The sequence below is a fragment of the Callospermophilus lateralis genome, chromosome 5 (genome assembly GCF_048772815.1).
Source record: "Callospermophilus lateralis isolate mCalLat2 chromosome 5, mCalLat2.hap1, whole genome shotgun sequence".
Taxonomy (NCBI): Eukaryota; Metazoa; Chordata; class Mammalia; order Rodentia; family Sciuridae; genus Callospermophilus; species Callospermophilus lateralis.
Window position 1 is genome coordinate 64652505 of NC_135309.1, and position 25888 is coordinate 64678392.

A 25888-nucleotide genomic window follows, 5' to 3' on the forward strand; every position below is an offset into this window, starting at 1 on the left:
ATAATGCTCACACGAGCATTAGAGCAATAGCAACAGCTATTGGAGCTGAATGGTTAGGGCACATCCTCCTTTGGGGCTGGGAGGTGGTACAGGGCAGTGCAGTGGTGAGCAGGGCACCTCAAACTGTTCTGCATCAGAATCACCTAGGGGTTGTTTTCCAGTGCAGATTCCAAGGGTTGCATCCCTAGAGTTTGGGAATCTCTGGAGTGAACTGAGCTGAGGAATCTGCACTGGAAAAAAATTATTTGATAGGAAAATTCTAAAGATACATAACATAGAAAATGTATCAAATTCTAATGAATTGGAACAAATTTATTTATAAATTTATTTTTTAAAAATATATGAAGTTGGGCTAGAGCTATAGCTCAGTGGCAGAGCACTTGCCCAGCACGTGTGAGGCATAGGGTTAGATCCTTAACACCACATTAAAAAACAAAACAGCCAGAGCAATTAGATAGACAAAAGAAATTAAAGGCATTAAGATAGGAAAAGAAGAACTTAAATTATCACTATTTGCGGATGATATGATCTTATACCTAGAAGACCCAAAAGGGTCTACAAAGAAACTACTAGAGCTAATAAATGAATTCAGCAAAGTGGCAGGGTATAAAATCAACATGCATAAATCAAAGGCATTCCTGTATATCAGCGACAAATCTTCTGAAATGGAAATGAGGAAAACCACCCCATTCACAATATCCTCAAAAAAAAATAAAATACTTGGGAATCAACCTAACAAAAGAGGTGAAATATTTATACAATGAAAACTACAGAACCCTAAAGAGAGAAATAGAAGAAGATCTTAGAAGATGGAAAAATATACCCTGTTCATGGATAGGCAGAACTAACATCATTAAAATGGCGATATTACCAAAAGTTCTCTATAGGTTCAATGCAATGCCAATCAAAATCCCAACAGCATTTCTTGTAGAAATAGATAAAGCAATCATGAAATTTATATGGAAAAACAAAAGACCCAGAATAGCAAAAGCAATTCTAAGCAGGAAGTGTGAATCAGGCGGTATAGCGATACCAGATTTCAAACTGTACTACAGAGCAATAGTAACAAAAACAGCATGGTACTGGTACCAAAACAGGCGGGTGGACCAATAGTACAGAATAGAGGACACAGACCAATCCACAAAATTACAACTATCTTATATTTGATAAAGGGGCTAAAAGCATGCAATAGAGGAAGGATAGCATCTTCAACAAATGGTGCTGGGAAAACTGGAAATCCATATGCAACAAAATGAAACTGAATCCCTTTCTCTCGCCATGCACAAAAGTTAACTCAAAATGGATCAAAGAGCTTGATATCAAATCAGAGACTCTGCGTTTGATAGAAGAAAAAGTTGGCTCCGATCTACGTATTGTGGGGTTGGGCTCCAAATTCCTTAATAGGACACCCATAGCAAGAGTTAAAAACAAGAATCAACAAATGGGACTTACTCAAACTAAAAAGTTTTTTCTCAGCAAGAGAAACAATAAGAGAGGTAAATAGGGAGCCTACATCCTGGGAACAAATCTTTACTCCTCACACTTCAGACAGAGCCCTAATATCCAGAGTATACAAAAAACTCAAAAAATTAAACAATAAGAAAACAAATAACCCAATCAACAAATGGGCCAAGGACCTGAACAGACACTTCTCAGAGGAGGACATACAATCAATCAACAAGTACATGAAAAAATGCTCACCATCTCTAGCAGTCAGAGCAACGCAAATCAAAACCACCCTAAGATACCATCTCACTCCAGTAAGATTGGCAGCCATTATGAAGTCAAACAACAACAAGTGCTGGCGAGGATGTGGGGAAAAGGGTACACTTGTACATTGCTGGTGGGACTGCAAATTTTGGTGCGGCCAATTTGGAAAGCAGTATGGAGATTCCTGGGAAAGCTGGGAATGGAACCACCATTTGACCCAGCTATTGCCCTTCTCTGACTGTTCCCTGAAGCCCTTAAAAGAGCGTACTATAGGGATACTGCTACATCGATGTTCATAGCAGCACAATTCACAATAGCTAGACTGTGGAACCAACCTAGATGCCCTTCAATAGATGAATGGATAAAAAAAAATGTGGCATTTATACACAATGGAGTATTACTCAGCACTAAAAAATGACAAAATCATGGCATTTGCAGGGAAATGGATGCCATTAGAGCAGATTATGCTAAGTGAAGCTAGCCAATCCCTAAAAAACAAATGCCAAATGTCTTCTTTGATATAAGGAGAGCAACTAAGAACAGAGCAGGGAGGAAGAGCAGGAGAAAAAGATTAACATTAAACAGGGACAAGAGGTGGGAGGGAAAGGGAGAGAGAAGGGAAATTGCATGGAAATGGAAGGAGACATTCATTGTTATACAAAATTACATATAAGAGGATGTGAGGGGAAAGGGAAGAAAAAAAAAACAAGGGAGAGAAATGAATTACAGTAGATGGGGTAGAGAGAGAAGATGGGAGGGGAGGGGAGGGGGGACAGTAGAGGATAGGAAAGGCAACAGAACACAACAGTCACTAGTATGGCAATATATAAAAACGTGGATGTGTAACTGATGTGATTCTGCAATCTGTATACGGGGTAAAAATGGGAGTTCATAACCCACTTGAATCAAATGTATGAAATATGATATGTCAAGAGCTTTGTAATGTTTTGAACAACCAATAAAAAAAAAGAAAAAACAAAACAAAACAAAACAAAAACAAAAACAAAAAACAAATAAAAGTATGCTGTCCATCTACCACTACCAAATATATATATATATATATATATATATATATATATATATATATATATATATATAAAGTCATTTTGATGTAGATAGTCCCTGAGGCTCATCTAGAAGTTCAGCTGGTGAAGGGTTTGGGCTCTGTCAGAATCGAGCTCCAATCCTATCTCTTCCATCTCCTGAGTGAGCCTGGAAAGAGTACAGCCTCCTTGCATTCCAATTCTTCACCCAGGAAGTGAACAGCTCCCCACTGTGGATTAATGGTATCATGCACATAAGCTCTGAGCACAGAGCGTGGCACACATTGGGTGCTGACAAATGCTAGCTATCATTATCGCTGTGTCCTTTGATTCTCAATGGGAGGGAGGTTCAGACCCATTTTACAGATGGGGAAACAAGCCACACATGGCTGGCTGCTAGTGACAGAGCTTGGGTCAGAACTGAGCTTGCCAGCTCAGGCGATGGAAGCACAGCCTCTCCTCCAGGAGGTCTTCCTCGGCCCAGTCCCACTCGCTCTCACACACGCTGATCTTCAGAGCTCTGCTCTGGGTTCCCAGCCCCTCCTGTCCATCTGTTTCCCGAGGGCAGCAGCACTGAAGTCTCCCACAACTGGGACTCCCAGCTCTATCTCCCAAGAGGGGATCGAGATGCCTTTCGCAGCAGGCAATCTGAGGCCTCAGATGCTGACCACACACCGGTGAGGTGGACTGGGGGTGTCAGGGCCAGAGCAGCAGGGGGAGCTGGGAGGGGAAGGTGTGTCAGAGAGGGACAGGACGAAGCACTGCAACACCTGGCAGGGCTGGACGCTGTGTTCCAGAGGAAGGATACTCCCTGATGGGCTTGGCATGAGCTCCCTGGACAAGGTCTCAGCTCTTCCTGAGGCCCTCCCTTCCCAGCTGCTCCCAGGAGGGTGCTTCTCTGCCCTGTCTGAAAGGGAAGTGAGCTTTCTGGGAAGATGCAGGAGTCTCATCTAGCTGAGGTGCTTGACCTGGGATTAGGGCCCAGCAGCACCTCTTCCCCCTCCTTCCTCCCCTGCCCTGGAGTCAATGAGATTGGAAAAAGGTGCCTGTTTTACATCCAAACAGCTGCTTGTAGTAACATAGAACTTGGGACAATCAAGGCTAAAGAGGGCAACAGATCATCTGGTGCAGACCTACCACAGTTACAAGGTAGAAACAACCCAAATGTTCATCAGTTGATCAACAGATATGCACAACATGGTGTAGATACACGGAATGTTATTCGGTCATAGAAAAGAACGAAATTCTGGTCTATGCTCCAACACTGATGAACCTTGGAAGCATTATGAGAAGTGAAAGAAGCCAGACAGAAAAGGTCATGTAGTATGTGACTCCATTTATACAACATATTCAGAATAGGCAAATCCACGCTGGCAGAAGACTGGAGGTCCGCAGGGGCTGGGGACTGACTGGTTAACAGCAGTTTCCTTTGGGATGATGAAAACGTTTGGGAACTGGATAGTAGTGATGGCTGTACGACACTGAATGTACCAAATGCCACTGGTTGGACTTTTAAAAAATCGTGAAAATGCTCAACCTTGCATGTAGTTGACCACAGTAAAAAATAAAATGCCCCATGACAAAAAGCCCAAGAATTACAAAAGACCATGAGTGGAAGAGTATGTTTCCTTTGTTCAGATTTTTTTTTCCCTTTTTGAGACAGGGTCTGGCTATGTTTCCTAGGCTGGCCTTAAACTCCCAGGTTCAAGTGATCCTCCCTCCTCAGCCTCCTGAGTAGCTGGGATTAGGTGTACACCACTATGCCCAGCTGAAATACATGTTCAAATATATACATATATATTCATATATATATATATATATATACATATATATTCATATATATATATAAATATATATATACACACACACATGTGTGTGTGTGTGTGTGTGTGTGTGTGTGTTATTTATTTATTATTTTTCAGTGCTAGGGTTGGAACCTAGGCCTCAAGCATGCTAGGCAAGTGCTCTACCACTGAATTACATCCCCAACCCTCTCCCCAGATTTCAGATTTCATCTCATTCAGGAAAACCTCATTAATATTTCTTGCATAGCCTAGAAAAATTATTAGAATACATGAATGTGTGTATATTATTAGAAAAAAAGCTAGACTCATGTTATACGCAGTATTTTGTGTTTGATTTTCTTAAATGACTGTATCTTGGAATTTGTTTCTGATCAGCACAGGCTTCTTTGATGTATGTATTCATGGTGTTTCTGGATGATGGGGTAGCATCCCACTAACATTATATACAAATTCAGCTCCACGTGCTAGGTCATTCAAAACCATAACATGGTTCCTTGTGTATAATTGTGTATAATGTTTTCAAGAAAGTGATAGCTTCTGATCCTCAAAGGAACACTATCCATTAACTCACTGGGGGGGAGACCATGGAAGATCAAGGACTCTTCTTTGTGATAAATTTAAGAGATTTTTCAAAGTTGATTTATTCTAGTGTCCTCTATATAATTTTAATGAGCACATCCAGCAGTAAAAGTATGTAGATGGAATATTTATATATTTATTTATATAAATTATGTGTAATAAACTGTTCCAAGTATGCTCTTATTAGAGAATAAATGCTATATTCAGATAGAATTTTTAAAAACGTGTTGAATTAAATATTAATATAGCTTCTAAGATTTCTGCCAACACCATTGTATGAATCTCTGGGATGTGCACATTAGAGACCTATAAGACCATGTGTCCTACCTTTTTCTTTCTTTTTTCCAGTGCTGGGAATTGAATCCAGGCCTTGCACATGGAAGGCAAGCACTCTACCACTGAGTTACACTCCCCACATGCCCTATTTTACCTGTTGTTGGCTTGATAACCTAACCCATCATAAGATGTGATTCAACTGAAATACAATTTATTCCCCCCCACCCCATCCCCAGACAGGAGCAGTTGGATTAGCATCAGTTTCAGGGCTCAGAACAGGTTGGTTTATGTTACCTCCTTCCTATGCATGTATGTGAGTAGAGGAATAGAGGTCCAGAGAGGAGAAGGGGGTGGTCCAAGGCCACACAGAACTGAGACTAACCCAAGTCCCTGGCCCCTGGTCTGTACCCATCAGTCCACCCAGATTGGCACTGCAGAGGCCAGAAGCTCAGAGCAGCCCCTCCTCAAGAACTGGTGACATGGCTGGGCAGGCACTAGGCCTGGCACTCCAGCTCCTGCAGGACGTGGACACACTTAGAATTGGCTTCTCAGGAAGGAGAAGCCCATAACCCCGAAGGGGACCAGAACTTACTGTGGGAGCTGATGTACTCAGGGGACTTGCCTGGTCCCAGAGGAAGGGCCTCCTCATAGTAGTCCTCAGGGGGAGGCTTGTTGGGCAGTGGTGGAGGCAGGTCTGCTGCCTGTGTGGGGACAAGAAGGTGAGATCAGATGGCTGCGGAGTAGAGAAGAGGGGAGCAGGAGAGGGCGAGGCTGGTGGAGGAGGATGCAGTAGCTCTTCGGAGGTAGGTAGACCCTGAATGGGAAGCCATAATTTTAATATAGTCACAGAGAAGGCAGAACTTAAGAGTGTATTTGTCCTGTGTTTCTCACCCCAAATTTTGAAGCATTAGAGCTTCTCTATAATGGCTGAAAGTTTTGTGGACTGCCAAACACTGATAGCTATACTTTTGCTTGAGCACACGCAATATTACAAAGAACTACCATGAGTTCCCCAAACTCTGCCACCACATCCACATCCACATAAGAGGAGCAGCAGGACACATGCGCATGAGGCCTGTTATGTAGTGAACAGTTTAGGCTTTGTGCCAGGGGATTCCCCAGCTTTACAGCTAAGTTCTGTCACTTACTAATTGTGGGACATCAGGCGTATCACTTGCCCTCTCTGAACCTGTTTCCTTATCTGTATAAAGGGGGAATAGCAGTTGTATCAAGCTCACTAGTTGCTTTGAGTATGTGAAGGATACACTAAGTTGTCAACAACTGGTACCATCACCATTGATGGTGAGGATAATCCACTATGGAGTTGACAGACAATGCTTGTCTCTAACTCTGTGACCCCCAAGTCTGAGAACCCTAGATCTGGTCCAATCTTTCATCTTGTGGGTGAAAAACTCAGGCTCTGAGAAGGGAAATGATTTGCCTAAGGGCACACAGAGACTCCCACCCCCTGGTCCACAGAATTTCCCATCACCTCTGTATGCAATCTGAGGTTGGTGTGGTGATGTGCTTCAGGCCTAAGGGGACAGACTAGCTCACCACAGTCTCCCTGCTTAGCAGGACTACGGTGCGCATGCATGCGCTATTGAATGTATGAATGCTTATTTGTGCTATTCCTGCCCTTAACCACCACCTGGGAGAGAGAACAGGGTCTTGCCCACAAAGAGGACCCAACCATCAGCCGGGGGAGAACTTCCCTCATCCTCTCTAGAGGGGCACAGGGCTTGAGGGTGTGGGATCCATGACTCACATTTCTCAGAGATGGGCTCTTGGCTGGCTCAGGGCTGGTTCCTTTGCTGGGCTCCCCATCGTCCTCTGGCATGTCCCGAAGGTCACTCAGGTCACAGTCTACACAGGATCAGGGCATTGGTCAAGGGAAAACCAAAGAGGGCTGGATTTGGCGTCTGGAGGTTTCTGAGTGAGGACTGGACTTCACCATTGCCTCCGCCACCTAGGTGACTCAATCAATTGCCCTGGGACTCCTCCATGGTAACCTGGTCACCCCATCCCCTGCCTCGTCTGTCAAGAGGACCAAATCACATTCTTTGTAATGGTGCTTTGGAGGTTTCTGACAATTGTGTTACAAAGGCTTGGTGTTCTCTCTAGGTCCATCAGCCCCCAGAGCTCCTGCAGAGACTGTAGCTTTCTCCCTGTGATGAGCACTGCTCTCTGCCCCCAGGATGGAGTTGGGCTGGCACACAGCCTCCCACACGCTGGCTAGCCTGCTCCCAGGCCAGGCTCTGACACAGCTCTCATTTTCTGCTTAGACACTGGACTGCTCAGCCAGGGTCCCAGGAGGACATGGCTGGCAGAGGCAGTGGCGGGCGGGAAGCCCCTTCTGTACTGAACTCTTTGACTTACACTTTTCTTCCTACTGTTCCTCAAATCTCAAGAACATTTCCTATAACTGCAAGTTCCAATTGCATTCTCAGAGCTGGCAGAGGCAAGAAAACCTAAAGTGACTCCATGATGCAATGTTAGAGCCAGGCCCAGCCACCTGGGAGAGACGGTGTCAAAACCAAGGTTGGAAGAAGCACTTACCAAATTCTTCAAAGAGGGACTCCACAAAGCTGGGCCCCGAGTGGAGGTCAGCAGTGTTCACGTACAGGTAGGAGACTTCCTTAGCTGGAAGGGAGGGGAGGACACTGGCAGTGAAGGGGGAAGGGATGAGTCCAACCCGCACTGCGTGGACTCCCGTTCCACAGGAGCTCAGCACTCACTTTGCAAAGCACATTCACATCCTGTCATTGTGCTGTTTTTCACACTTTGTTTTCATTTTTACTCTGTCACTGAGGATCTGTCTCTAAGTAAAAGGAGGCCCAGAAACCTAGTATTATGGGGCTATTCTGGGAATCGTCAGGGGACGGGGTCTACTGGGCACAGTAGGAAAAATGCTGCCTTTTCTTCCTCCCAAGAGTCCTGTGAAGGCGGCAGGGATTCTCAACTCAGTTTTTTGGGAAACAAGGTTTGGAGTCACTCAGTGGTAACTTCCCACAGCATCCTTCAGATTCCCTGAGCATGGAAGGACACGGGTATGGCCTGGAGTTCAGAGAGATGCACCGTGCCATCAACTGACCTGGAGTGTGGAGGGAAAGGTGGAGCCAGTGGGCAGAGCGTGTTGCTGGGCAGATAGTAATGGGCAGAGATGTGGGCTTAGGTGGGCACGAGCAGCAATGCAGCTCATGAGGATGAGTGTGTGCAGGATTGTATGCCTGTGCAGGAGGGTGTGAGGTGCACATGCGTGTGTGTCGGGGGTCTGTCTGGTGTAGCTCACAGCATTACCTTTGTGTATGTGTGTGTGCGCGCTGTGTGCACGCATGGTGTATGTAGCATGTGTTGTGAGTCATGTGTGGTGTATAGGAGTACATCATGTGTGAGAGTGCTGTGTGAGTCCTGTGAGAGTATTATGGGTCATGTGTGGCAGGTATGTGGGTGCAATGTGTTCTTTTTTTAAAAAAAAAAATTTAAAGTTTATTTCTTACATACATGACAATAGTGGAATGCATTACAATCATTATTATCCTTTCACAGCATAATTTTTTGTAACTCTGCATATAAAGTGTGTTCACACCAAATTATGCCATTATACATGAGCTCTCTTATTATTACTATTATTATTTTTTTTGCATTACATTCTTAAAACAGCATACTACAGGGACTCAGCCACATCAATGTTTATAGCAGCACAATTCACAATAGCTAAACTGTGGAGCCAACCTAGATGTCCTTCAGTGGATGAATGCAATGTGTTCTTGTGTGTGAATGTGTGGAGGGCTGGGGATGGAGGAGGACAAAGAACACGGCTAGGACTGAGGTGGAAGAGCAGGCTCTAACTGGACAAGAACAATAGACCAGAGCATGCTATTAGCAGAACCTGTGTGTTGTGAGAGGAACCTGTATGTGCACAGGCCCTGGGGAGTTACTGAAGGTCCTTGAGGAGGGTCAAGGGTGACACAGCTGTCTGTAGGGAAATGGCTCATCCGGGCTGACCTGGGAGAGGCTGTAGGCTCTGCAGGATGGAGGCCACGGCCATCTTCTTCTCCAGGGTGCTGTCACTTAGGTACTCCTGGTCGAGGAGGCTAAGCAGACCAGTGAGCTCCGGGAGCAGCTGCTCCAGCACTGGGGAGAAAAGCCAGGGCCAGTCAGAGTTCTGCATGCAGGATCTGGCCCTCCCCACCCACTGAAGCCGGGGCTGGAGGGGACAGAGAGCAGGGCCTGGTACACAAGGGAGAGGCAGGGCCCTCACACAGCTGTCCCAGTGCTGGCCACCATCCTCCCTTGGGGGGCCCTGCTCATTAGCCCCATGGCATTCCTCCAGGCCTCCTCACACTGCCTCAGACCTCAGATGACCTTGGCCGGAGAACTGTACCTCCCTGGGCTCACCCCGGCCACTCTGAACCCAGGCAGCCCTGGGCAGAGGTGCCCGGGCCTCCCTTTGTCCCATTCTGCTCTCTGTTTGCAGGTCTAGGGGGGCTCAGTGCAGGGCTCGGCTGGAGCCCCTGGCTATCCAGGATATAGGCAGGAAGGAGCCTTCCTGTCCCATCAGTTCATATGCTTCAATCTCTGGAACCTTCTGTTTCCGGCACTTTGGCTAGAGCCAAACTAAATATTAACCCTTCCTACCCCATGCCCAAAGCTATCATTGCCATTCTTCCCATGCTCAAACCAGCACTTCTCCAACCTGAGTGTGTTTAGGAACCACCTGGGGATCTTGCCAAAATGCAAATTCACATTCAGGAGGTCTGGAGTGGGACCCAGGTGTCTGCATTTCTGACAAGTTCCCAGGTCTGTGACCAAAGTGAGTTGCAAGATGCTAGAGCACAGAATCCTTTAAAGACTGGCACATACTAAGATCATGATGTCATTGATGTCTTCCTGTCCCAAATAGTAACTTGGGACTTGATTTGTGTTAAGGCCAAAGGCCAGCTTCATCACAGTAGTAGTATTGTCCTGCTTTATGTCTTACCACACACTTGTGCGTTATGATAAAAGCTAACCTGTATTGAACAATGCTGAGACCTTTATGCTTATTGTACCTTTTTAATCTCATATCAAGCATTTTCTTGTCTCCATCATATGGAGGATAACACTGAGCCTCAGAAACGTCTCCATGATTACACAGCTACTAACCCTGGCTGGACGACTTCCCTCACTCTAGTATCTTCACCACAGAACTAACTATATTGCCTTGTGGTATTTTGTGCAAGTTCTGAGGTAGGTCTCAGGCTCACCCTTACTCTTTTAGATGAAGAAACTAAGGCGGCTTAGGTGAGTAACTAGCTTAAAGTCACAGAGGCAAGCTGAAGGACCAGGACTTGCACTCTGGCCATGATTCCCACGTGTTTCTCTCCACCCTGCATGTCCTGAGGAAGCAGAAGACTGATATGAACCTGTGGGGTCTGGGACATGTACAAGAGGCTGTCACATCCTGCCTAAGAAAACCAGCCCTGGAGCCAGTGTCAAGTTCAAATTCAAATTGCATTATTCCTCAGCTCCGAGACCTTTGACAAGTTACTTCTCCTGCCAGTGACTCAGTTTTCTCCTCTGCGAAGGGAGGCTAACAACAGTACCTGCCTCATTCGGTGGCTGTGAGAATTTCTTCCGCCAAGCTCGTCGTGCCTGGGCCTGCTCAGAGCCGAAGCTCACCACAGTCAGCAGCTCCCTGCCTCTGCAGGCTTCACCTTGCTGACCTGTGCTGCGCAGGCCTCCGGGGGTCTGCCTCCCTCAGCAAGAGCTTAGCTCCAGAAGGTGTGGGCTGGACTATGACACTGCGTCTGCTCAGCACAGGTGCGCCAGGTGTGTTTGACAAGAGAAGGGATGTATAGATGTCCACTCTTGGATTTTCTTTTAAATGGAAATTGTCTGTAGAGATGGTGGCATTATTGGGAAAATATGACATTGTTGTCTCTCTGCAGCAGTCAAGCTTCTCTTCAAATTTGTGGAACATGAGCTAAAGATGGGATTGGATAGGACAGCTCACTCATGAGTGCTCCCCACTGGTAGGCACTTCCGGCCTCATCCCCAGGCACAGATGTGAGCAGCTTTTGGGATACACATTTTCCAGGACATGACGCCTGGGCTGAGGAGACCTAAGGGATGTTCCTCAGTTTCAGAGGGGTGGAGCCCGGCTGATTCCCAGGTTGTGAGATTCCTAGAGTCACCGAGTGGTACTGCTCCAGGGGGCGCTGCTGAACCCACAGTTGGGTGAAAGGAGCCTGGAGACCTGCTGTCCCCAGAGTGACAGAGAAGCAAGGGTTCTGGATGGATTGGGGAGGCCAGGAGGGGCTCCTCTTTAAAGCAGGAATTCATTTAAAATAATTTCAACCAAATTTGCTTTGGTTGGGAAGGAAATCTTTTCAGATAGAATTATGAACTTCTCTGGCACCCTTAGGGACACACCAAACATCAGTTAATGTAATTTCAAAGCATTTACTGAGTGCTAAATATGTGTCAGGGGGGCCACTTGGGGGTTAGGAAAAATAAACAAGATATTGTCCCAGTAGGCATCCTCTCTATTCAGTTTCTCTCTCTCTCTCTCTCTCTCTCTCTCTCTCTCTCTCTGTCTCTGTCTCTCTGTACACACAGTCACAATTAATGACTCACAGGGGACGTCCCAGTAAATGCAGTAAGGTAGGCACCAAGGGCAGCGAGCTGTCCAAGGCCTGCGGCTGTGGTTCTCATATACAAGTTCCCAGTCTGCTCTGCTGTCATGTGCCCGAGTCTGAGTTCAGAGTTGCTGGCAATTCGGCTCTACGCCAAGCATTCTGAAACCCTCTGGTGTCAGGATTCCTTTATACTTTTAGAAATTATGGAGTAACCCAAAGAACTTTACTTTTGGGGGCATTTTATCTGCCAATATTGACTGCATCAGCAATGAAACCTGAAACATTCTAGAACCACAAGAACACACTCTTGGAGTGGACACATCTTCCCATGTCCCCTTTGGAAATCTCCACTGCACACTCAAAGAGAATGAGTGAGGCAGGTGTGTGACATCTTAGTACTAGATAAAAGCCCTTTTGACCTTGTGGACCCCTTGAAAGCATTTTGGAGATCCCTTAGGTATCCCCTATCCCAACACATACCTCGAGAACTGCTGTGCTCAGTGAATGAACCCAGATTGCTCAGCTTATTGAGTTTCTTTCTTTCTTTCTTTTGCGTTACTGGGAATTGAACCCAGGGGCACTTTACCACTGAGCTACATCTCCAGCCCTTTGAATTTTTTTTAAAAATATATTCTTTTAGTTGTAGATGAACACTATACATTTTTAAAATTTATTTTTATGTGGTTATGAGGATTGAACCCAATGCCTCATATTTGCTAGACAAGAGCTTTACCACTGAGCTACAACTCCAGCCTAGCCCTTGTGATTTTGAAACAGAGTCTTGCTAAACTGCCCAGGCTGACCTTGAAGTGGCAATCCTCCTGCCTCCTGACTGGCTGGGTTTACAGGCATGTGCCACTATGCTTGGCAGCATTTTGGGTTTCTTTAAATCTCTTTTCTTCTCCCTCCCTGTCTTCCTTTTCCTCTCATTTCTTTCCTTCTCTCTGAGGTTCCAACCCTTTCCTGCTGCTCCTAGCAAGTACCTGCATGTGGCAGTATTCCTGCTTCTAAGTGCTCTGCCTTACTGCTTCTAATACACACAGTAAGCTTTGTTACTGTTGCTTCTAATAAGAACAATGCAGTTCCCCGTGAGTTCTCTGTATTTATCATATGAGCTTTAGTATCCAAGCTTCATAACAGCATTTTTTGTTTCCTTCCTGGTCTTTGATGGGATTCTTCACATGAGACCTTGATTTTTAAGTGCTTTTCATTTAACAGAGATGTGATCACTGGAGTCCAAACAGACTGGAAGACAAGGAAGGGCCTGAGCCAGGGAGAAGCAGATGAAGAGCAATGGACTGCCGCCTAGTCCTGGTGTTGGTTTCAACAGCCAAGATCTTAGTTCAGTGCAGCAGAGGCTGGCAGAGGTACTGCTGGGCTTCCTCTCCAAGTCCTCCCCCTGAGGGGTCAGGGTGTGACTTCACCAGGACTCTCAGCTCTTTGACTGGGGACCCCTTCACCTGTGGGTGGGCAGTCCTCACCATGGGGTTGACATTTTCTCTCTTGCTGTCTCTCTCTCTCTCTTCTCTCTCTCTCTCTCTTTTTTTTGTACCAGGGATTGAACCTAGGGTTGCTTAATCACGGAGCCACATCCCCAGCCCTTTTTCATACTTTATTAGAGACAGGATCTCTCTGAGTTGCTGAGGCTGGGTTTGAATTCACAATCCTCCTGCCTCAGCCTCCAAGTCCAGCCTGACATTCCTTCTCCATGGCCCTCTTCCTAAAGAGCCGATTTGAATATCACAGCCCCGAGGACCTCACAGAAGAAAAACAGGTTACTCAAAGAGAATCCCAGACATAACAGGGGGCTCTCACTCGATAGAACCTTCTGTATATCATGGATACCAGAAACCTTCAGCCAGCACCAGGCTTTTCTAGAACAGTGCAGAACTCACCCCAAGACAGCCTTCAAGTGCAGCAAATATAGAAGCGCTTTCAATGAGAGCTTTGTTTTTAGTATTGGAGAATCCAACCACAGGGATTTCATCCATCAGAGAATTTAATTTGAGAGAAGTCATATGGGTATAATGCAAATGACAAATAATTCTGGCCAGGGCTCACACATACCACCAGGATAGCTGCCTGGAATTTCAAAAAGACTGAGTTTTCTAGGGGTTGTTGGAAACATCAGTTCCTGAACCTCCTATCCAGAGAGTGACCTGGTAGACTTAGGATTTGGAATCTACATTTTAATAAGCACTCCACCCGGGTGATTCCATTGTAACTAGTTCAAATTTCAACCTTTGCAAAATACTCCACCAAACATCCTATAGGGAGCATGTATGAAATTCAGGAATATGGTGAAAACCCATACTCCTTAAAAAAAAATCACTGGACTGACCCTTTTGAGAGTAGAGGGAATAAGAGCCCCAAGAGAAGATGGTAAATGGCTGGAATATGGAGTATTACTTTGATTAGGCACAGTTGTATGACTTTGGGGACAGATTCATGATGAGTGAGTACTAGGATTTCCTTTTTTGGGTACCAGGGATCGAACCCAGGGTCTCATGCATACAAGGCAAGTACTCTACCTTGAGGTTATATCCCTACCCTAGTATTGGGAATCTTATACTGCCATTTCTGAGCTGAAGAGAGCTCTGGTTTTGTCTTATGTAAAATGAGAATAGTGGGATCCCAGCCTCAAGGACAGGGAGGCTGAAGGTCATGCCTCTAGGCCCTTAGCATAACACTACATCTGGTACAAATAAGCACTAAATGACAGCCATATTGCTTATTGTTGTTGTCACTTGCTACTTCCTGACACTTCCCAGAACCATGCAGATTCCAAAGTACTGATCAGATAGTATTTGGTGACAGATGTGTGATTGTTGTAATAAGCTCAGTGAGGACAGAGCCTGAATCTTGATCAGCACTTAGTAGATGCCCAGTGAACACTAATTCAATAGATATAATATTTTGATGACCTAGTCTAATCTTCATTTATTTATTTATTGGTATCAGGGATTGAACTTAGGGGCACTTGACCACCGAGCCACATCCCCAGCCCCACCCCCCTTTTTCTTTTGTATTTTATTTAGGAACAGGGTCTCACTAAGTTGCTGAAGGTCTTGCTTTAGCTGAGGCTAGATTTGAACTTGAGATCCTCCTGTCTCAGCCTCCTGAGCCGCTGAGATTATGGTGTGCACCACTGTGCTGGCTAATCCACTCATTTTAAAGATGTAAAAAGTGAGGACCAAAGAAAGAGGTTACCTGACTTGACTGTGATCACATGACCACTCGAGAAAATAGTATCTAGTGCTAAATTCACACAAAACTTGATGCTTGAGTCACTGGAAGAGTGGCTAAGAACACAGGCCATGGACAATCAGGCTCCCCTCCCAGCTTGGTCATTTTTCAGCTGTGGGCCCCTGAGGAAATTTCTTAATTTTCCTAAGCTTCCAATTGATGTGCAGACAGTGGACATAATAACAGTGGCTGCTTCACAAGCTCATGGTGAAGATGAAATATGTGTTGTGCAAGGAGCTCATCACACTGCACAGCTGCTCTCTTCATTCCTATGTGACCTCCAGCGTGCAGTTTCAGGTGCACTGGTATGTACAGGTGGGGGATAGGCCAAGAGGACATCATGGATTGTACCAAATCTCCCCACCTGGACTGCCCATGGCTTTGGGCCCAAGACAGAGCTCAGAATGGTTGTAGCAGGAGGCAGTGACTCCCCTTTCCTCAGGGTGCTCCCATTTCAAGGATCCTTCCATGCCAGGTGAGGGGGCAACATTCTTTAGTTGGAGGCAGACATACAACCCAGAACTGTGCCCTTACCATCCCCAGTCAGGAAGACCTCATTTACCAGTTCCTAACCTGCCCTCTCCCATCTTTACTACTGGCCCAGGTCTTTTGTCCTATCTGGGGGCAGAGAGCGGGCATCAGGACATGCTGGCCTTTATGTCTAAAGTAAATTTAGTACCATAAGCAAATTTCATTCTTCTTATTTGGTTTAGGTTAATATTGGAGTGGTATGGTGAATTCCAAGGATTAAAACAACAACAAGAAGGAAGAAATGAACTAATTATTGTTCATAAATTTTCAATATTTAAAGTGGGTCAGGCACAGAAACGCAAGATAGGGGATAGCCTCATTCTCTAGGCTGCAAAAACATTTCTCAAATATGATTATAACTTATTTAAAAATACATCTATGATTAAGGAATGCTTATTGTTTTGGTGAGTACTTGACTAAAACTAAGATCAAATTTCTCTTTGCTCCTCTATCCTCCTGAACACAATAAAATAAAAACAGGATGTTATGAAGCCCTAAGCAACTTAGCAAGACCTGTCTCAAAAAAAAAAAAAAAAAAAAACAAAAAAACAAAAAACAAAAAACAAAAAACCAAACAGGCTGGGGATGTGGCTCAGTGGGTTCAATCCTTAGTATTAAAAAAAAAAAAAGATGTTATACAGCAGAAATTTAGCCCCAAGCTGAAAGTGCTATCACTGGCTCCCAGGATATAGTGCAGCTGGAATGAAACCTTCAATCAAAAGACATTCATTGCAACCAGTAAGGGTGATCACACAGAAGCTCAGAACTATTTAAAAATTTCAAAGGTTATGAGTCTAATTCCCATGACAAAAGAGAAATTAAGAATTAAACTTCTGCCAACCTCAGGTTGGGCTTATACAGGCTGGGCACCAGAGCTGAGCACCTTGACGCATGTCCTCATGCCCATGTACCTTTCAGACTCTGGAACTGACAAAAATGCTTGGTGACAGTGTGGAAGTTACAGCTTTGTTAAATTCAAAGCAGCAGGGAGAAATGCCATTTCCCTTTCCCCCACCTCACTGTTTGAGAAGCATCTTTCTAGAGGGACAGAGACAACTCCATCCTTCTTTGTTTTCAGTCAGAGGAAATGCAGCTGGCCCAATTTTAAAATGGAAAATAAGAAGAGTTGTTGGACTGTGGTTTTATGAAAGGCCTACAATTTTTCTTTGGGTTTATTCAGATTTCCTTTCTTATTTCCATGCAGCAAAATAACCCAATTTACATCTCATAAAGGCTCCTGTTTGGACAGAGAGAAACAGTGTTACTTTGAAAAATTTTGAATATGATTTTAGAGATAATTTTCTACATACTGTAATTTAACAAGCTGGCACAATAATAGCGTCTGATCCTTTAGAACTGCGGTGTGTGTGTGTGTGTGTGTGTGTGTGTGTGTATGTGTGTGTTTGTGTTCCCCAAAGACTCCATATTGCTGAACTTGAATCCCTCCTGTGGGAATGGCTGCTGATTGATTCAGTGATTTATTTTTGTCATTGATGAATTTTAATTCTAACACATAACTGGGAATAATGAGAAGTAACAGATATTGAGCAACCCCATCTACCTGAGTGTATATCCTGTTCCCCATTTCCTAGCCGTGGACACTGATAAACTGTCCCTGCCTCATGTACCTCACGTATGTCACTGGTGACCTGTGAGTGTGTCTTCTCAGTGGGAATGGGCCCTGATATACATGAAAGTGCTTAGAATGGTGTCTGACACCTGTAGCCACTCAAGAAATGTTATTTATATTACTCTTCATTACTGTTCTGAGGCATACCCTACTTTAAGAGATTTACATGTGTTATTTGTATCAATTAATTTGTACACCAAGGTGAAACAGCCCGTTTTACAGGTGTGGGATCTGAGCACTGCAGAACAGGAGGGGCAGTTATGATGTCTCCTCCAGTTTCCCTCCAACATGCTGCTTCTGTCAGTGCCCCATTCAGGGTTCATTCTGCAGAGGCAGCAGCTCCACAGTAAGGCAGGTAGCAGTGCCTATTCTACTCATTGGCTCGGAAATCTCTCTTTCCCTGGCCCTTCTCTTCCAAGTTGCTGCAAGTCTACCCAGCTGGGAACACAGGGATGTCTCACTTCCTTCCTCCGAATTTACAAGAACTCTTTGCATCCAAGGGAAGACCAGATAGCAGGCAGAACATCGGAGGGGACTGCACTGGTTGGAACCCCACTGTTTATCACCCAAATACTTCCTGTTGTCCCAATGTGGATGGGGAAGATCATGGTGCATGCAGGATGGAAAAAGAGTCAAAGCAAGCCCAGCTGCATACCCAGGGCCTGGTGCTCAGTGCTTCCCAGGAGTTAAATATAGCCCCTATGAGAGGGAGGGCAAGGGGTGGTGAGGTCACCTTGGAAGGCTTTTGTGTGTGTTAATGAGAGCTATTGCAGGAAACCGAATATCCTTTTATGCTGAAAAGAATAGTAGGAGTTTGACTCCCCAGGATAGAAACAGAAACATCATAAGGAAGGGAGGTGGGAAGGACCAGTGGGAAGAACTTGGGTTCTAGCTCCTCCCCTTACTAGTGTGCAACTCTAAGTCAGTTCCTTAACCCCTCTGACCACTATCTTCCTCTTCATAAGAAGAGGTTTAGAAAACCCCTGCATGAGGGGGAAATGAGGAATGGCTGGGGAAGGGTTTGCACACCCAGGGCTTATTATTAGGGGTGGCAGACTCGCACAGTTCTCTCACCTCATGTTACTTCAGATCAGGGAGGTCACAAATGAATGGGAAAGCAGGTCTTGGGGGTGTTTTTGGTGACTTTATCCCCAGGAGCCAGGCTAGGGCGACAGGCTTGGGAAGTTCTGTATCTTCAATGCTCTTCCTAGCAGCAGCTCTGTCCCTGTTCCTGTCACCCGCCAGGAGGCTCTCCCTTGGGGCACCTCATTTCTAGCTCTGGGCCACCAGGGAAGCCCAGCCTCCTCTCCTTAAGTCATTTCCAGACCACACAGGAGGAGGTGGGGGCTAGCCACCGAGGAAATAACTTTTGGCTGTGGGACTGGGCTCTCCCAGAATTGTTCCTTTGTCTGCGGATTCCTCCCTGTTTAGCTCACAAAGGAAATGGTTCCAGGAGGAAGTGGAAAACCGTGACACACTGGCTCAACTTTCCCCGCTGCAAGATGGCAGCTGCTTCCTTTTGGGTGCCCTGCACCATCTCCTTCACCAAGCCTGGGGAACCAGAGCAGTCCCAGGTCTAGGATACCTGATAATAAAAGCAGGTAGTAATTGCAAGCTCCTAAGTGATCATCAGATGTTGTCCTAAGCATTTTGCATGAATTACCTCATTTAATTCTCCTAATGACCCCCCAAGATACCTTCTGTTTTTACCTGCTATTTTACACATAGACCAAGTGAAGTTCAAAGAGGCAGTTATTTGTGTAAAGGCACACAACAAGCAGATTGAGATTCAAAGCTAGCCTTAACTCCAGAGGTTCAGCTTCCAATTGTTGCAATATAATACCTTCTAGCCTTTTTTAATTGAATACTTCCTATATGAAGATACTGTGCCTAGCATTTTCATTTCTTTTTAAAAATAGCTGGGTGTGGTGGGACACACCTATAATTCCAGAGACTCAGGAGGCTGAGGCAGGAGGATTACAAATGCAAGGCCAACTTCATCAACTTAGTGAGACCCTAAGTAATATAAGGAGACCCGGTCTCAAATAAAAAATAAAAATAAAAAGTGCTGGGGATGTGGCTCGGTGGTAAAAGCCCTCTGGGTTCAATTCAAAACTAAAAATTTATTTATTTATTTTTTTTTACTGAACAAACAAAACAAACAAACAACCCCCCCCCCAAAAAAAAAAACCTAACTAAATAAAAAGGTCTCTGGTGGACAAAATTGGACTTATCCCAATCTTTGCTTCACACGAAACACTCACAGTGGCCCATGTGCCTCTCACTTTCATTTAGTTGCTGCAGAGCTCATCATGCCTCTCTGTCCCTCATATGTAGTTTTGCTGCAACTTCTGTGCTCCTGAAAACATGCATTTACAATTTTAGTTGTTAAATACACATTTGAAAATTTTAGTTGTGTCGGGCGCTGTGGCACATGCCCATAATCCCAGCGGCTCTGGAGGCTGAGGCAGGAGGATCATGAGTTCAAAGCCAGCCTCAGCAACAGCGAGGCACTAAGTAACTCAGTAAGTCTCTAAATAAAATACAAAATAGGGCTGGGGGTGTAGCTCAGTGGTTGAGTGCCCCTGAGTTCAGTCTCTAAATAAAATACAAAATAGGGCTGGGGGTGTAGCTCAGTGGTCGAGTGCCCCTGAGTTCAATCCCTGGTACCAAAAAAAAAAAAAAAAAAAAATTAGTTTTAAATATACATTAATTTTTTTGTTGTTGTTAAAATTTTGGTTATTGTCTCCAAAAAGAGAACAATGCTATGGTGATGTTTTTTGACTTTTTTCTTTTAATATGCTGCAAAGATTGATTCATATTGCCACCTGTCCCTGTGTTCATTCCTCTGACTGTTTGATGTTACTCCATTGGGAGAAAATTCTCAGTGCCTAACACTCTGTGCCTATGCCCTCATTTATTCTTTGCAACCGCCGTGTGTAGAAGGAACTCTTCCCTGTTACTGACAGAATACTGAGGCCCAGAGAGGTTAACTCTGATGCTGCTTCTTTTTTGCAGTGCTGAGCCTTGTGCACACTAGCAAACGCTCTGCCATTAAGCTCTACTCTCAGCCCTTCAGAGAGGTTAACTGTGGCCTGGGTTGGAATATTTCTGGCCTCCACTGTGTGCCATGTTTTGGTGTTGTGGAGAAAACATGGGCACTGGAGCCAGAATCCAGGGGCCCCAGCCCTGGCCACATGCTAACTGACCATGCAGCACTGGGCACGTTGCTTCACAACCGGGACCCTCAGTTTCCTCAGCATCTGAGTGGGGGATCGAGACTGCCCCTCTAGGCCTGTTGTGAGACCCAAGTCTGGTGAAGCCAGGTGATTTGAGAGCACCCTGCAGTTTTGTAAATCATCAACTGTGATTAATAGTAATTGCACCACTACTTGTCACCTCCAGTCTCCACTCCCAGCTGAACAACAGAAACTGCGGGACTCAGGGACAAGGCTGACCAGTACTCCATTCAGAAGGGTGCAAGATTAGGTGACAAGTCAGCTCACACAAGCCCTAGTGTGAAGGAATCAGAAGAGCTTCTGCAGATGCCTGAGGGTGCGTTAATGAGAACCTAGCATGAATCTAGCTTCCTTCTGTTCCATAGTCTTAAAAAATGTTATTGGGGCTGGGATTGTGGCTCAGCGGTAGAGCACTCACCTAGCATGGGCGGGTCCCGGGTTTGATCCTCAGCACCACATAAAAAAATAAAGATATTGGGCTAGGGTTGTGGCTCAGCATTAGAGCCCTCGCCTAGCACGTGTGAGGCCCTGGATTCAAGCCTCAGCACCACATAAAAATATTGTGTTCAATTATAACTAAAATACACACACACACACACACACACACACACACACACACACATAAAGGTACTGTGTTGTCTCCATCTACACCTAAAAAAATTTTAAAATGCTATTATTATCATCATAGTTATGATTATTTAGTATTTCTGACATAATTTTCATTTATGTCTGAGCCACCATCCCTGTGCTGTTTGTTCATGGTATTTTCTCTGAATGAGCTATTTCCCAACTCTCACCTCCTACTAGCTATGTGACCTCAAGCAAGTTACTTAACTTCTCTGTGTTTGTATTCTCACCTGATAAATGGAGATGTTAGTAACACTGTTGTGTGAAGTTCTGCATAATGTGCAAATCAAATACTCAAGCAAATCAAGCTATTATTATTATCTAAAATCTCCTTGGGCTGGGGATGTGGCTTAAGGGTAGCACTCGCCTGGCATGCGTCCTAGGTTCGATCCTCAGCACCACATACAAACAAAGATGTTGTGTCCGCCGAGAACTAAAAAAAATAAATATTAAAAAATTCTCTCTCTCTCTCTCTCTTTCTCAAAAAAAAAAAAAAAAAAAAATCTCCTTCACTCTCTACCTAGCACCCACTCACGCTCTTAGAGTTGGTTTAAATGCCACTTCCTCCAGGAGGCCCATCCTGGATCCCTGAATAGGCAAGGTCACCCTGTTCAAGACTGCAGAGGTGCTGACTCCCTTCTTCTTTAAACTATGAGGTTAGGAGGGCAGGGACATTGCCTGACTTAGCAGGTACCACTGTGGCCCAATGTCCAGCAGAGTAGTAGGTGCGCTGGGAAGAAACCAGCCACCAACCTTGAAGTCAAAGGAAGGGCCACAGCTAGGGAGTGCCTTAGGACAACTGTCTCTAAGAACAGAAAAGGTATGGGGATGGGGAAAGGAAGGTGGAGCAGATTTGCTCCCTGGAGCATGGGGTGTCGGGTGGCACCAGCTCCAGGACCACAGTATTTGGTTCGGTGTATGGAACTTCCTAGTCATCAGTACAAGGAAGAGAAGTAGATGTCCTAAGAGGGATTGAGCTGGGGGGGGACAGCCCCTGGCTGGGAGGGAAGGCTGGTAATGTCAGTAGAGTGGGTAATTGGTACAATGAGAACAGGGGCGAAAACACCTAGAATCAAACCTTGGAATTGCCTCCTGCCACCCAGTGACTCCAGGCAGGTGATGTCACCTGACCAAGTCTCGGTTCTCACTGTGACAGATAATAAATAAGAGCACTTTCCTCAGAAGGTTGTGAGCAGAAAGGGAGAGTGTTCCTCAGGGGACCAGGAAAGGAATCAATCACATTGTAAAGGTTTGTTTCTCTGGGTGCTGTTGCTGCAATCAGTGACCAACAGGGGTTGGGCCAGGTGTTCTAGGCGAGGTGTGAAGAGTTGAGCTGATTGGCCACCTTGACTGTCCACCTAGTTTGGAAGTCTTCCCTCCCTTCCCCCTTCCTGCAAAGCTTCTCAGTGCTGGATTTGGTTCTGGGCCAAGCCCTCAGGAATTCACCCCATGGGGCTGCCTGGGGCAGGCATTGGGAGACTGCTGAGGTTGGTTCTTGTTCTACAGTTGGGCTTGTGAGGTGCGAGAGAAAGGTCCTCTTCCATGGGATGGAAGAACGACCCTGGATGAATGTCTCCTCTGCTTCTCCACTAACAATTCTGTACAATAACCTCTTTCTGGCTTTTCCTTTCTACTTTTCCTCAACGCCTCCCTTAAATGGGGTTTTGTTCTGTCGCTGATCTTAAACTCCTGGGCTCAAGGGTCCTCCCACCTCAGCCTCCTAGTAGCTGTGACTACAGATGCTTGCCCCAAAGCCTGGCTGATTAACTCTACTTGAAATTGGAGAGTTGAAACCTTTACGTGGCTCTGCTCTTCAACACCAAGGTGAGCTAATCTTAGTCTAAGGATTTGCGTCAGCTCCTAACTGGCCACTTCTGTCCAACCCCTACCCCATCCCCCTTTGCATTCTGATGTGAGCTCACTGCTTGCTGGCTTTAACAATGACCCCAAGTTGCAGCACATCATAATCTCTTCCTGCTCACAGCTGGTCAACAGCTACCTGGGGCCCGGATGTCAGCTTTCCTTTGTGATACTGGTGACAAAGAGGCTCACAGGCTCCCACTTCCTTATTCCCACTCTCTCAGTCATTCCATCTCTTCCCAGAGTGGCCACGCAAGGAGCGAGAGTGAAATGCTGCAGAGATAACTTGGATTCCTTTCCAACTGATGAAGGAGCCAATCACTCACAAACGTGTATTTCAAGCTTTCACTTTTTAAAAAGATTGAACACTCCTGAGAGCTTTCCCTGCCTGAATCCAGGCATCTCCCATTGGTAAATCAGAGATTGTTATCTCCATTTTTTGTGTGGATTTAACTGAGACTCCATGGGTTAAGTGCAGAGTGGAAGGAGCAGTGCCAGGATCCCCCCACCCCCACTGCAACCAGAGACTGCAGCTGTGGCACTTGGTTCTGGGTCTGGCCTTATCTGCCTCTATTATTAGTTACCCATCACGGGCAGCCCAACCTCTAAGGACAGGGACACACACAGTTGGGGACCTGGAGAATAGGCTCCACTCTTTGGAAGGATCTGGAGTCTCATTTCCACCTGTCCTCGGTGTTCCAGGCCTGCTGCCCTCTTTTGCTGCCCTGTGCACTCTCTGGACTTTTCTTTTGTCCTCTCCCCATTTTTTTTTCCACTTAAAAGACCATCCCACAGTGTTCCTGAGGTTCTTGGCTAAAAAGTGACCCTTGAGTCTTCTGGTTCTTGAGTCTTCATATTCTCTTTGATGGACACTCGCCAGATCTGATCCAAGTCACTCGCACTGTGACCAAGTCTCATTTTCTCTGTTACACTGGGAGATTCAGGGTGCAGGGACCCTGAGCTTACCCTCTGAGACCCCTCAAAGCTGCACCTGGTTGCTGGCTGGAGGTGAGGAAAAGCCATCAGTCTCCCTGACTTCCTGGCACAGTCCCAGAAGATCACTTTTCTTTTTGGTTCAAGTGGAGCTAAAAAAAATTGCCCTTGGTTTGCTATCAGCAGGATCGGCTCTCAGCACACCCTTCAACAAGAATGGGCAGGAAGGGTAAATATTTATTCTACAAATGAATAAATCCGATTCCATCTTCAAAAGCAAGCTTTGGTATAAATTAATATAATTTCTCCATTCTAAGATGCCAACATTGGAAGATGTTTTTATCTACTGAACAAGATCTTTTGCAAAACAAGAAAAAGCAGATAAATACGACAATTGTAAGATATGTTCTGAGTTATTAGAAAAATGTGTCTTGTATCAATGAAATAAAAACATATATGGTTAATTTTGATTTTAATTTTCTTTTGTTTGGCTCTGATGTTCCTAGAAAAAAAGGTTCCCAACCCCTCACTCACTCAGGGTGATATATGGGCTGGTCATGTGTCCTGGCCAAGTTAGCCCCAAACTCCTGCTGGGTCAGCAAGGGCACTTCATGGCCACTGATGGCTGCCCCGTGCCCTGTGAAGTCAACTTATAGGCTTTTCTCCTAGCAGAGATATGCTCTGCTGATAGGCCACGTTAGGGGTTCCGTGGAACACTCACTGAGAGAGGGGTCTGTCAAGTGACCTGCTGCCCCTTGGGCCTTAGTTTCTCTCATGATAAAATTAGGGACACAGGGTCAGATGAGTGGTTTTCAAGTGCTCTTCTGAGGAAACCTATGGGATGTGCAGAGCTTCCCTAAGGACCACCAGGAGGAGGAGGGATGGGGTGGGTGGGCTCAGTGCTCACATTCCCACCTCACCTGGAGCAGTTCTATGTCTTCAGATTTTGTTTGTCAAAGGATTTGAAGGCTAAAAGTAATTTGAAAAACACCATTAAATGGCATTCTGGAGTCCTTCCAACACTACTGTTGAACCCATTCTTGTGTGGTGAAGGCCAGGGCTTCATTTCTGTCTGAACACGCCCTCAGAACCCCACCCGCCCCCCTCTGCTCTGCTGTGCACTCCTGTTTCTCCACTACTTACACCAGATGCTGGGAAAAAAAAAAAAATTTCCTAAAGGTCCAGATAGTCATGTTTTAGGCTTTGTGGTCCTAAAACATATGACCTAAACATATGACCTCTGTTTCAACCACTCAACTCTGCTCTTATAGTGAAAAAATAGCCAACAGACCATACAGAATGAATGCATGTGGCTGCATGCCAATAAAACTTTCTTTACAATAACAGGTGGTGGGAGGTATTATGTATGATTTCTGCACTATGATACTTTGACCTGACAGGTGAAGAAATTGAATCCCATGTAGGGGATTTGAGGAGTCAGGCTAGAACCCCTGTCTCCCAACATTGAGAGGGCTCCTCCACCCCACCCTGCTCACCTACCAATGACTCTTGCTCTAAATTGAATCACGGGCATCTGGGGACGATGGCTCGACAAGACACATGCTCCACTTTTCTCTCTCAGGAGATCAGTTTTCCTCTAGGTTCTTAGAGGGCTATAAAAAGCCCCTGAGCTTGCCTTCTGTGTGGCATGCTGTTGGTAAATTCCCCAGAGCTGGAATGACTGCAATGTGGTGCCACATTCGGCCCCTGCCACAGCCTGACAGCTGTGCCAAGAAGAATCACGCCTGGCCAGCTCTGTACCTCTGCCGCCCACTCTGGGCGTGAC

General features: G+C 45.6%; 1 protein-coding gene across 2 annotated transcripts in view; it reads right to left on the reverse strand.

Moving 5' to 3' along the window:
• Afap1l1 (actin filament associated protein 1 like 1) overlaps window positions 1–25888 on the reverse strand; it is a 65033-nt gene that overhangs the window by 28779 nt on the left and 10366 nt on the right. The window contains exons 2-5 of one of the 2 annotated variants that reach the window (XM_076856741.2): window positions 9422–9550; window positions 7973–8056; window positions 7182–7279; window positions 6036–6114 (exon numbers count right to left, since the gene is read on the reverse strand). In XM_076856741.2, the coding sequence (XP_076712856.1) occupies window positions 6036–6114; window positions 7182–7279; window positions 7973–8056; window positions 9422–9550 (390 nt within the window). Of the gene's footprint in view, window positions 1–6005; window positions 6115–7181; window positions 7280–7972; window positions 8057–9421; window positions 9551–25888 lie in introns of both variants that reach the window. The other variant, XM_076856740.2, reaches the window with a different exon arrangement.